Source organism: Colobus angolensis, unplaced genomic scaffold (assembly GCF_000951035.1).
Source record: "Colobus angolensis palliatus isolate OR3802 unplaced genomic scaffold, Cang.pa_1.0 Scaffold343, whole genome shotgun sequence".
NCBI lineage: Eukaryota > Metazoa > Chordata > Mammalia > Primates > Cercopithecidae > Colobus > Colobus angolensis.
The window spans coordinates 1,490,250-1,502,417 of record NW_012116744.1 but is presented as its reverse complement, the minus strand read 5'-3'; the positions used below and the strand labels follow the sequence as shown (position 1 = coordinate 1,502,417).

At 39.6% G+C, this 12,168-nt stretch overlaps 2 protein-coding genes across 2 annotated transcripts in view; one reads left to right on the top strand and one right to left on the bottom strand.

Moving 5' to 3' along the window:
* The window catches only part of ABCC11 (ATP-binding cassette, sub-family C (CFTR/MRP), member 11), an 84,819-nt gene extending 81,638 nt beyond the window's left edge, over positions 1-3,181 (bottom strand). Inside the window, exon 1 of the mRNA XM_011952596.1 lies at positions 3,064-3,181. The gene's annotated coding sequence lies outside the window, so the exon portion shown is untranslated. The remainder of the gene's footprint in view (positions 1-3,063) is intronic.
* A 5,645-nt stretch (positions 3,182-8,826) lies between these two features.
* LONP2 (lon peptidase 2, peroxisomal) overlaps positions 8,827-12,168 on the top strand; it is a 104,956-nt gene continuing 101,614 nt past the window's right edge. Inside the window, exon 1 of the mRNA XM_011952591.1 lies at positions 8,827-9,058. Coding sequence (XP_011807981.1) covers positions 9,005-9,058 — 54 coding nt within the window. The 5' untranslated portion in view covers positions 8,827-9,004. The remainder of the gene's footprint in view (positions 9,059-12,168) is intronic.

The window sequence follows — 12,168 nt, the reverse complement described above, 5'->3', positions numbered from 1 at the left end:
GTCCACGGCCTGTCTTGAGCGCGAGGCTCGGTTCGGGGCGGCCTTCGCGGCTCGGTTCCGCCTCTCCGGTGCTATCAAATGCAAAATGGGGATGACAGATACCTACCTCATGACCCTGAATGAGATCGTTCACGAAGTAGTGCCTGATACCTGGTGAAACTACACGGTTCCCTGCTGCTCTGAATGATTTAATTTGAATCCTCTTTCCGCCCCTCAATTCCTCGCTTTCGGTCTTCAGCCTCCTAGGCCAGTGCTTTTAACTCTTCAGGCCCTTTCTTTCTCCCCGTGATCTCTGCCTTCACTTTCCTTCGCTTTCCGCCTTTCTCCCCACTGCCGTTTCCTCCTATCCGCCTCCCCTTTTCTGTCACCCATTATTTTTGTCCGCTGAGACATTCCCTGCTCCGTAAGTTTTAACTTTTTCTTGTTTCATTCCTAAACTGCACTATTTGTGGGTGCCTTCTATACTCCTTGTCACCCTTTTCCTTCTCCCCTTAATACTTCTGTTTCCTATTGTAAAGGGTCTTTCGTGCTCACGTTTTCGCTGGTTCCCCCTTTCTGGAACTTTCCTAGCTTCTCACCTCTGCTCCTTCACTCATATCATTTCTTAGGCCCCAGGCTTACTACTGTATTGCCCAGTACCGTCGCCTTATTGGTGTGACTTTGGGTGAGAGCCTTAACCTCTGTTTCTTTTAGTCTATAGTTTGGAAACTGACAACATCCATCTCTTAGGCATGTTATGAAGAATAAATTGAATAATGTGTATATTCCGCTTTGCACCATGCTTGATGGATGACTGTGCTGTCCAGTACTGTGTAGTGCATGTGGCTTGTCAAATTGAGTTGCTAGATTTGCCAGTTGTCCTGGTTTGCTGGGATTGTTGTAGTATTGAAAGTCCTATGTTTCAGCCCCTCCGTCCCAGGGAAACCAGGAGGTTGGTCACCCTAAAATGTGCTGTAAGTGTACAGTACACACCAGATTTTGAAAAATCTTTTTGATTAATATATTTTATATAGATTAAATGTTGGAATGGTAATGTTTTGAGTACTTGGGGTTAATAAAATGTTAAGATTTCTGCTGTTTTTCCTTTATAATGTGGCCACTAAAATTTTATATGTGGCCCACATTATATTTTTATTTCTGGTATGTAGTATACTCTCAACAAGTATCTTCAAACTCACCTCCCGAGCACCCGCCTCCTATTCCTAACTCTACTGGAGGTGTTGTGTTTTCAGTTTAGAGCTTCTCCTTTCCTGGCAGTTATCACTCATTTTTAAATTAGGGGTTCCTGACTCTGAATGGATTTCCAGAGGGTTAGACATGCCTTATTTTTCCTCAAAATCTTGTGACTATGTACATTTTTTTTTTTAGGCAAATCCTTTGCTTTCTTCAGTTCTCAAAGGAGATGGGTACCTCCCCCGCACCCCCATTAAAAGAAAGCAAAACAAAACAACAGAGACCGACAAATCTTCCGCAACAGCCCAGTATTCATTTATGTTGTAAAAGCCTTGATTTTCTCAAGCATGGAAAATATTTTGGCTCCCATCTGACCTGCTTTGGTTATTGCCTGAGTGGAACTGGTCACATTCCAAGTTTCAGAACTCTTTGATAAATTGTATTGGATTCCAGTTTCCCAACATGTGACCCTACTCCTGCTTACTTTTCCCAAATTTTTTTGCCTTCTGTGCCCAGGCACTTAGTTCCCTGTCTAGGCAAGCATGGTCATGATTAGACTTTGCGTTTTCTTTCACCTGTACATATGTATTGATTAACCACGGGCACACTGTGAACTTGAAAAGTCAATTTAGTCACATTTTAAGTTTCACTATTTGTTGGTATTATTCTGGCAAGATTTTGGAGGGTTTTTATTATTTATTCATTTATTTATTTTTTGAGACAGAGTCTGATTCTGTCTCCTCGGCCAAAGTGCAATGGCGTGATCATAGCCCACTGCAACCTTGAACTCCTGGGCTCAAGTGATCCTCCTGCCTCAGCTTCTGGAGTGGCTGGGACTACAGGTGTGCACCACTATACCCAGCTAAATTTTAAATTTTTTGTAGCGATGGGGGTCTCACTATGTTGTCTAGGCTGGTCTTGAACTCCTGGAGTCAAGCTATCCCCTGCTTTGGCCTCTGGAGTAGCTGGGTACTATAGGCAAGCGCCACCATACCCTTCAGGTTTTTAATTTATTTTATGAAAATCCCTCCAAAACAACAATCCTCAATTCTCCTGCTGGAAGGAATCACTAATAATCAGATACTGTGTGATCTGATCCTTGATATTCATATTATTGCCTTTAACTGAGTAGCAATGTTAAAATTTAATCATTTAAATTAGAAAACATACATTGAAAAGTCTTCATAGAATTCCAGCATTGTAAGAACTCTTCAGACCATCTAGTTATCCTAGAAGTATTGTTTGCTACTTAAAAAGCCTACGTGGAAAGGTTGTACCATATTCCTTGGTAATAATTTCCGATGTCTTTTTTTCTCTAATATGGCCTTTAAAACACTCTACAAGCTTTAATAATACCGATACTGAGTTATCCATAGCATTAGTCTGTTTCCATGCACAAATCTGTCCTTCCCCAGTTACCTGCTTTTCCGTATGGTAGCCCAGAGGCGAGAAGAGGGGCTCTGTTCCTATCTCTTGTTTCCTTTACACCATCCAGGTGACACTGGCCACAACCTTCAAGGAGCAGCAGAAGTGATTTGCTTCCAGCGTTCTTTGCCACACAGAGTGGCAGGGTTAGATAATTTAAAATTTAATCATTTAAATTAGAAAGCATAAAGTGAAAAGTCTTCATAGAATTCCAGCGTTATAAGAACTCATCAGACCATCTAGTTATCCTAGAAGTATTGTTTGCTACTTAAAAAGCCTATGTGGAAAGGTTGTACCATATTCCTTGGTAATAGTTTCCAATGTCTTTTTTTTTCTCTAATATGGCCTTTAAACCACTCTACTTAAAAAAAAGAAAAAAGAAAAAAAAGGCTTTAATAATACCAATACTGAGTTATTCATAGCATTAGTCTGTTTCCATGCACAAATCTGTCCTTCCCCAGTTACCTGCTTTTCCGTATGGTAGCCCAGAGGCGAGATGAGGGGCTCTGTTCCTGTCTCTTGTTTCCTTTACACCATCCAGGTGACACTGGATGCAGCCTTGAAGGAGCAGCAGAAGTAATTTGCTCCCAGCGTTCTTTGCCACACAGAGTGGCAGGGTTAGATGTTGACTCACCTCTGCCGCTTCCTTGGTGGTTTTAAGTAGCACAGTCCCTTTCTGCACATTAGTGTGCAGGCATGTTACCTGTAGGAGCCTTTTTAAAGGAGGAGCTTTGGACTTGTCCTGCAGTATAGAACTTGGCTGGCATGCTGACCTAGGGCACCCTGCGTTTTTCTGCTTAGTTGAACTGCATTTTTAGTGCCTCCTGAGTGACCCATTGTTTTCTTAGTGAAAAGGGTCATAATTTAGCACTGCCTATACAATATCCTTTCAAGCATTTCAAGGTGGTCATCCAGCCTTCTTCCAAATTTACACTCTTCAGGGTACATGGCTTCATTTCCTCAGAGTGCCGACTTCTCAGTCCCCCTCTTTGTTGGCTTGCTTCTTATCAGTAAGAACCCAGCTAAGTTTCATTGGCATTTATCTAACAAGTTATTAATGCCTTATTTATAACAGGTGCACAATTTCATAAGTTGGATCAGTTCTTCATTCATACATTATTCCTATTTGTATTAGAATTCTTAGACATTCAAGAAATATTACCTGGTAATGGTAAAATTTTAAAATGTAATCTATTATATTAGATTTTCCTAAATCTTCATTGACTCTTCTTAAGGAAGATATATGATACACTAGTGGTATTTCTTGAGTTTAGAAATGAAGTTTTAAGAAAGAGTGAGAGGCTGGCTACAGTGGCTCATGCCTATAATCTCAGCACTTTGGAAGGTCGAGGCAGGAAGATCACTTGAGGCCGAGAGTTCAAGACAGCCCGGCAACATAGGAAGAACCTATCTGTACCAAAAAAAAAAAAAAAAAATTAGCCAGGCATGGTGGCACATGCCTGTAATCCTAGCTATTTGGGGATGCTGAGGTGGGAGGATTGCCTGAGATGGGGAGGTCTAGGCTGCAGTGAGCTGTGGTTGTGCCACTACACTCCAGCCTGGGTGACAGAATGAGACCCTGTTTCAAAAAACAAAAAATGAAGTACAGATGTGGTCTCCCTGTGTTGACCAGACTGGTGTCAAACTTGTGGGCTCAAGTGATCCTCCTGCCTCAGTCTCCCAAAGTGTTAGGATTACAGGCATGAGCCACCATGCCTGGTCTATGTTTATAATTCTTGTAGGGACAAGTGGAACCTATTGTCCATTGTGATGGGAAAAAAGTAAAATTTGTCTTAAAATATAATTAAGGAACTCTTAATTTATTAAATTTATCTTTTAAATTTAAGTTGATTTATTAAATTTATTTCTATTAAATTTTCTTGTAACCATGTATAACTAAGTTGTTCTACTTTTATTTTTTTGAGACAGGGTCTCACTCTGTTACCCATGCTGGTGCCATGGTGCCATCTCGGCTCACTGCAACCTCTGCCTGCCAGGTTCAAGTGATCCTCCCACCTCAGCCTCCTGAGTGTCTGGGACTACAGGCATGTGCCACCATGTCCAGCTATTTTTTTTTTTTTTGTAGAAATGGGGTTTTGCCATGTTGCCCAAGCTTGTTTTGAACTCCTGAGCCCAAGCGATCCACTTGCGTTGGCCTCCCAAAGTGCTGGGATTATAGGTGTGAGCCACCATGCCATGTTCTACCTTTTTGAATCTCATTTACTCACTTGTAATAAGGAAATAATACTACCTTCTTCATGGGGTGAAAGGAGGTATAAAATGAAGTATACATATGAAAGCCTTTTGAAACTGCAAAGCATTTTAAACCTATATCCAAATGGATAGTTTTAAATGTAGATTTTCACAAAAGGGGATTAAAGAGAGTAGTGGGGAGGCCCCATATTATTCCAACATGGGCTGAACTGAACTAGCATCATTGCCGGAAGGTCTTGGAAGATTAAAGATTCCAAGAAAAATGAAGGGCTTTGAGTAAAAAAAAAAAATTTAAAAAGTGGCTGGGCCTGGTGTCATGTGCCTGTAGTCCCACCTGCTCCTGATGCTGAGGCGGGAGGATTACTTGAGCCCAGGTGATTGAAGCTGCAGTGAGCTATAATCGCATCACTGCACTCCAGCTTGGGTGACAGAGCAAGATTCTGTCTATAGGAAAAAAAAAAAGCAAGTGCTGGGCATATAGGCCGGAATTAAATATTTACATAATATCCTCATCTTGGAAAACTGCTTTTTCCAGTAGTGCTGCTTTTAGATTTTCCCACTACTGCAGTTGATGGTTCTTAAATGTTTGGACCTCTTATATTATTTAGGTCAGTTTCCAAATTATACAAATTATTAACCGTTGTAGTCAGACCTCATTTGAATTAAAACAATATTTTACAAACTCTGAGGGTAGATTTGAGTTAGGATTTGGATTAAAACATTATCTTACAAACTCTGAGGGTAAATTTGAGTTAGGAGTTTCAAAACTTCTTTGAATAATATCATAGTTAGGATGTGGATTTATGGAGCTACTAGCTAAAGGGAAGGACACCAATCGTTGGGATGTATAAGTTTGGATCTGTTGCAAAATTAAAATGCTGCCTTTTGAGCATACCTAATAATGCACATATAATGGAAGAGCCAGAATTTTTAGAAAAATGACTGACTTGAGGCTGGGCACAGTGGCTCATGCCTGTAATCCCAGCACTTTGGGAGGCCGAGGCGGGCGGATCACAAGGTCAGGAGATCGAGACCATCCTGGCTAACATGGTGAAACCCCGTCTCCACTAAAAAATACAAAAAAAAAATTAGCCAGACGTGGCAGGTGCCTGTAGTCCCAGCTACTTGGGAGGCTGAGGCAGGAGAATGGCGTGAACTTGGGAGACGGAGCTTGCAGTGAGCTGAGATCGCACCACTGCACTCCAGCCTGGGTGATAGAGCGAGACTCTGTCTCAAAAAAAAAAAAAAAAAAAGACTGACTTGATGTACAACCTTTTGTATATCATAGAAGGAAAATATTAGTTGAATATTTTGTTTATTTACCTGTTTGTATATATAAAATGTGGGACCCAATATACAATAGATTCTTTTTCACTATGCTTTTCACCCAAAATGTCTCACCAGGTACTCTGTTTCTAGCCATCTATAATTTCACAGATTTTTTTCTATAAAAGGGATGTATTCTAGGTTGGGCACGGTAGCTCATGCCTGTAATCCTAGCACTTTGGGAGGCCGAGATGGGAGGATTGCTTGAGGCCAGTAGTTTGAGATCAGCCTGGTCAACATAATGAGACCCCATCTCTTGTTTAAAAAAAAAAAAAAGATTTTTTTAAAAGGGATAATTTCTAGTCAACTATAAGTGATTTTAAGTAAAAAGCAATTAAGACATGTATACATCTATACCTTTTGTAGACATAGTATAAATTCAGCTTAATCTCTTCAGTTTGGAACATCTTCCTTTCACAGCAAAAATATTGTATTTAATTTATAGGAAAACCCCTTTTGGCCAGGTTGGTGGCTCATGCCTGTAATCCTAGCACTTTGGGAGGCTGAGGTGGGTGGATCACCTGAGGTCAGGAGTTTGAGACCAGCCTGGCCAACATGGTGAAACTCCGTCTCTACTAAAAAGACAAAACTTAGTTGGGTGTGGTGGTGTGTGCCTGTGATCCCAGCTACTTGGGAGGCTGAGGCATGAAAATCCCTTGAACGCAGGAGGGAGGGTGCAGTAAGCCGAGATCACGCCATTGCGCTTCAGCCTGGGCAACAGGGCAAGACTCCCTCTAAAACAAACAAACAGAAAAACTGCAGTGACTCACACCTGTACTACCAGCACTTTGGGAGGCCGAGATGGGCGGATCATGAGATCAAGAGATCGAGACTATCCTGGCCAACATGGTGACACCTCATCTCTACAAAAAATGCAAAAAATTAGCTGCACGTGGTGGTGTGCACCTGTAGTCCCAGCTACTTGGGAGGCTGAGGCAGGAGAATCACTTGAACCTGGGAGACGGAGGTTGCAGTGAGCCAAGATTACGCTACGGCACTCCAGCCTGGTGACAAAGCAAGACTCTCTAAAAAAAAAAAAAAACAAAACAAAAAAACCCCCAAAAATCCTCTTTAGCATCACCTTTTAGCAGTGACGTAGCCCAAATAATTAAATTTGTCTCCTGATCTGGAGGTTTGGATTTGTCTCATCTCTCTTTCTGGTTCCTCCTTGGTTTCTACTTTGTAAACACTTTAGGCTGGGGATCCAGTTTCTTGTCTGTGGATGTTTTATATACAAACAGGACTGTGAGCTCTTTCAGCCTTGTGCAAACATTGATGAATATCATCTGCAATGAATTATGGTTTAAGTTATTCTCTAATCAGTTTAGATGTGGCTCACCTTCTCAGGCAATCTGAGTGGGCTTTCAGGAAGTGGGAAATAAGATCTACTATTGATTGAAGAAAAGCAACCACAACATGAATAAGTCAAAATAATAGCCAATTGCTAAATAATTTCAAGTTTTTTATGTACGTGATTTTTTTCCCTCACCAATTTATCTCCTCAATTGTTTGGCTTAAGTTATTAGTTAAATCAGTTTTTATTGTAAATATGATAATGACTGAAAAGTAAGAAAGGATAGACGTAGTTCAGAATAAGCTGAGTGGCAGAAAGAAGCCAAAGGCTATGTGTAATCCATGGAATGAGTAATTTATCAGGAAGTAATCAAGAATTCACTGTGTATAGAAGTAAGCAAGTTCATTCATATTCACATACTGTATTATATGATTTATTATCTTTGAGATGGGCAGGTGTGCTGTTCTTCTATTACCGCTTTCCCAGGGTGTTGAGAGTACTAGTCCTTCTGTTTTCTTTTCTGGAATTACCAGTTTTTCTACGGCTGAAGGGAGAAAATGTTATTTATTTTGGGATCTGGAAGTATCTTCTCAATGTTGATTTTTATATTTTATATAACTGGCTTAGTTTGGATGAGGCTTCCTTTCTGTGAATTAAATTTATATGTGACTTGATCAGAGTTGTGTTTGCTGATGAGAAGCTGAGACTTAAAGCCTTTTCACCTATTGTTAGGAAAAGTGATTACCACTGAGAACTAGGTTGAGACCTTTTGAGATGTGGGTCTTTCTTTGGCTCTCCTCAGCCTATGGCAGTGTGTGGACTGTAATATTTAGCCCTCACACTTAGAAATTCAGTGTTACGGGCATAATATGTAAGTTCCCAGTTTATGATAAGGTGGGTATGTGGAAGTTTCATAGATTGATTATGTAAGAAAACTGACTTGATGCTAGTAGAACAACTGGTGTTGGAACAGAGATTTCTTAGATTGGTTTATGCTATTTATATTTAAATGTATTTAAATTGATATTTATCCTGGTATAAGATTGCCTTATTCTTAGTTGGCAACGTTAATTTAAGATATGTAATTCTGAACTACTTTTCTCTTACATTTTTATGCCTGATAATCCAAGTGTTTACAAATTCCTACCTAATTTTTTAAAAGCGGTGCGGATTATAGTGAGATGGCCCACTTTGCCGTATAGCTGAGGGTAGTGGCGGAAGAGGCCCCATGCTGGATGCTAAGTTAAATAGAGAAATAATTTATTTACACTTCAGTTTTTTTTTTTTTTTTTTGCTTAATGAATTTATTAGAAAAGCCAACACTTTCTGAAGTGAGTTTCTGTTCTACCATATTGAATGTTTGTAATACCGCTGTTTTGTGTGTTTTTCAGGATTGGCACAGCTGCACTGGCCGTTCAGGTTGTGGGTAGTAACTGGCCCAAGCCCCACTATACTCTGTTGATTACAGGCCTGTGCCGTTTCCAGATTGTACAGGTCTTAAAAGAGAAGCCATATCCCATTGCTGAAGTAGAGCAATTGGACCGACTTGAGGAGTTTCCCAGCACCTGTAAAATGAGGGAGGAGCTAGGAGAACTATCGGAGCAGTTTTACAAATATGCAGTACAAGTAAGTTGCTTTTGTTTTTTCCTAAAACCCATTTGTTTTTGGTTCCTTTGCTTTCCTAAGGTACGATGAATCTGTTAGATGGTGAAGTTTTAGGACAGTATACATTTAAATGACTTAGTAACATAAATAATATATTAATTCTGATTTACTCTTGTCTGGAGTTCTACCTGAATCATTCCAGGACATATTGGCCTCCCTTTCTAAACTTTTTCCAAATGTTATTTCTACAGTTTTCCTTCTAACTTCTACTGTCTCTAAACTAGATAATTATTAAACCTAAATATTTAAAGCTTAAAAATGAAATACTGCACAGAAGCTATTTGTCACTAAAATATCTAGGCACCATTTATATAAGTTATATTACTTCATAAGTCAAGATCACATTGTCTAGCAGTAACTATGGCAGATCAAGCCTGTTGTAGGCTGATTTCAAGTATGGTTAAAACCTTGATTAACTAGAATGCTGGGAGGGAAGCACATTTTAGATATGCATTAAATATTTGACTCCTTAATTCTAGTTTTTTTTGGTTAACTCTAGATAGAACAGAAAGCTTCTCTTCCCACCCCATTTTGTTTCAAACCTTAATGAAACATATAAAATTATAAAGTATAGTCTACTTTTCTATTAATATAATCCAGTGACTATAACTAGATCTATGAGGATCAGATGTTTAAAAGTTTCGATTATAAATACTACTGATCATTGAAATATGTGTAGGGCGAGTGTTCATAGCCTGTGGTACTTGTATCTGATGTGGCATTTGAAGAGCCATACTTATAGTGTAATGAACAATAATAGAAAAATAGAAAATTTGAGGGCCGGGTGCGGTGGTACACGCCTGTAATCCCAGCACTTTGCGAGGCTGAAGTAGGTGGATTGCTTGAACCCAGGAGTTTGAGATCAGCTTGGGCAGCATGGTGAGATCCCGTCTCTACAAAATGTACAAAAATTAGCCGGGTATGATGGTGCGTGCCTGTAGTCCCAGCTACTGGGGAGGCTGAGGTGGGAGGATTACTTGAACCTAGGAGGTGGAGGTTGCAGTGAGCCAAGATTGCATCACTGCACTCCAGCCTGGGCGACAAAGTGAGACCCTGACTCAAAAAAAAAAAAGAAAAATAGAAAATTCGAATCTGTAATTTCTATGAGGGCTGAAAAAAAGGACTTTGAGGAAAGAAACTTCAGTTTGAAAGCTGGAATAGTGAATATACTGCTTAGGAATAAAGGAGATTGAGAGAAATAGAATTTCTTTTTCTTTTCGGCAGTGATGTTCCCTGGGTCTTCGTGCTTCTGTTAGACATAGACGGCTTCATAGCCTCTTTTGCATTGCCTTTACTTCTTTGCACTTTGAATCTAGAGAAACTTTTTAAACTTATAAAGATTTTACAGTGACATTAAAGGAATTTTTAGAGATAAATAGATCACCACACATCTATCTTACCATCATCATGCATCAAATTTAATTTTTGTTAAATTTCATATTCAATTATATGTTTTGTTTTTTTATCCATGTCTAAGGTTCATATTAAGTACTTTTATTAATTTCATTGAGTTAATGTATATTAATTTTGTAATTTCTCTTTTTAGACATTAAGGTTATTTCCAATTAATTATTCTCTTTCATCCCCTTCTGCATCTACTTCTATAGCCCTCTTCAATGGACTTCTTCAATAGCCTCTTGTCTCCTAGTTCTTCGTCTTGAACCTTTTCTCTTCACTGAGCCTTTCTAAAAGAAGTTTGGGGCATCCCTTTCCCTTGAGTAAAAGACTTTAATGGCTATAGGATGAAGACGAAATTTCTTAGTGTAACATTAAGACCGTTTGCAACTTGTCTTGGGCCTATCTGTCTTGCCTCAACTCTAGTTATCACCTCATTGACACCCTAGTTCTAGCTCTGCTGAATGTAAAACAGCTTCATATTGAGTTATTTCATGTCTCTATGATTCTGCCTTTGGTTCTCTGCTGGGAGTGCTCTTCTATCTCTGATTTTTTTTTTTTTTGAAACGGAGTCTCACCCTGTCGCCCAGGCTGGAGTGCAGTGGTGCAATTTCGGCTCTCTGCAGCCTCCGCCTTCCGGGTTCAAGTGATTTTCCTGCGTCAGCCTCCTGAGTAGCTGGTATTATAGGCACGTACTACCACGCCTGGCTAATTTTTTGTATCTTTAATAGAGACAAGGTTTACCCATGTTGGCCAGGCTGGTCTCGAACTCCTGACTTCATGATCTAACCGCCACCACACCTGGCCTCCATCTCTGAATTTCAAAATTGAATCTATGCTTTCCCAACGGCTGTAAGCTGTTACCATTCCTCTCTCTGTGCCTTCGCAGTCTGTCATACATGTAATTTAACATAATGCGTAGCACATTGTATTGAAATGTATCTTATAGGTATTTTTTTCTCTACCAAATTTGAATTTATTTTTCTCCTTTAGCCATCCTGTACTGAGCAGTGTATTGGGTCTGGCAAATAGTTTGTACTCAGTAAATGTTTGGAAAATGAGTTTTAACTGTTTTATTTATTTTCATAGGGTGAATTCCTAGTAGTAAGGGTATTCAAATTTTATTATCTACTTCTTCCACCTGAACAGCATCGTAATTATACTTTAATTCCCTTCATTCTAGGCAGGTAATGGATAGGTTCCAAAATTACAATGTTGTTGGAGGGGTTTGATTATTATTAGCACATGAAATCTTATTTGAATTGACTAAATGAGGGTTTGGTACATCATTTATGAATTAGTGTGAACTAAGTTTTGCTGTGTTAACTTCTCTGAAATCTCAGTTACATGACATGAGTGTCTTTCTGGCTCATGCTTCATGCCTGAGACTAGTGGGGGTTATGTCTGCCTATTAGAGTCACTTGGACCCAGGTGGATTGGAGATTCATCTCAAGACATGCTTCCCTTATCTCTGAGGCAGGAAAAGGAAATGGGACGTATCTCTCATTGGCTTGTAATGCTTCTGCCCGGAAGGAACTGTCACTTCCACTATGTTTCATGGGTCAATTTAAAACTCTTAGACACGCCTATTAATATGTGTGAAGGAAGTTAGAAAGAGCAGTGCTCGGAAGAAAAGGGGAATTTGTCAGTAGCCCTGATGACTATCACAGTTACTG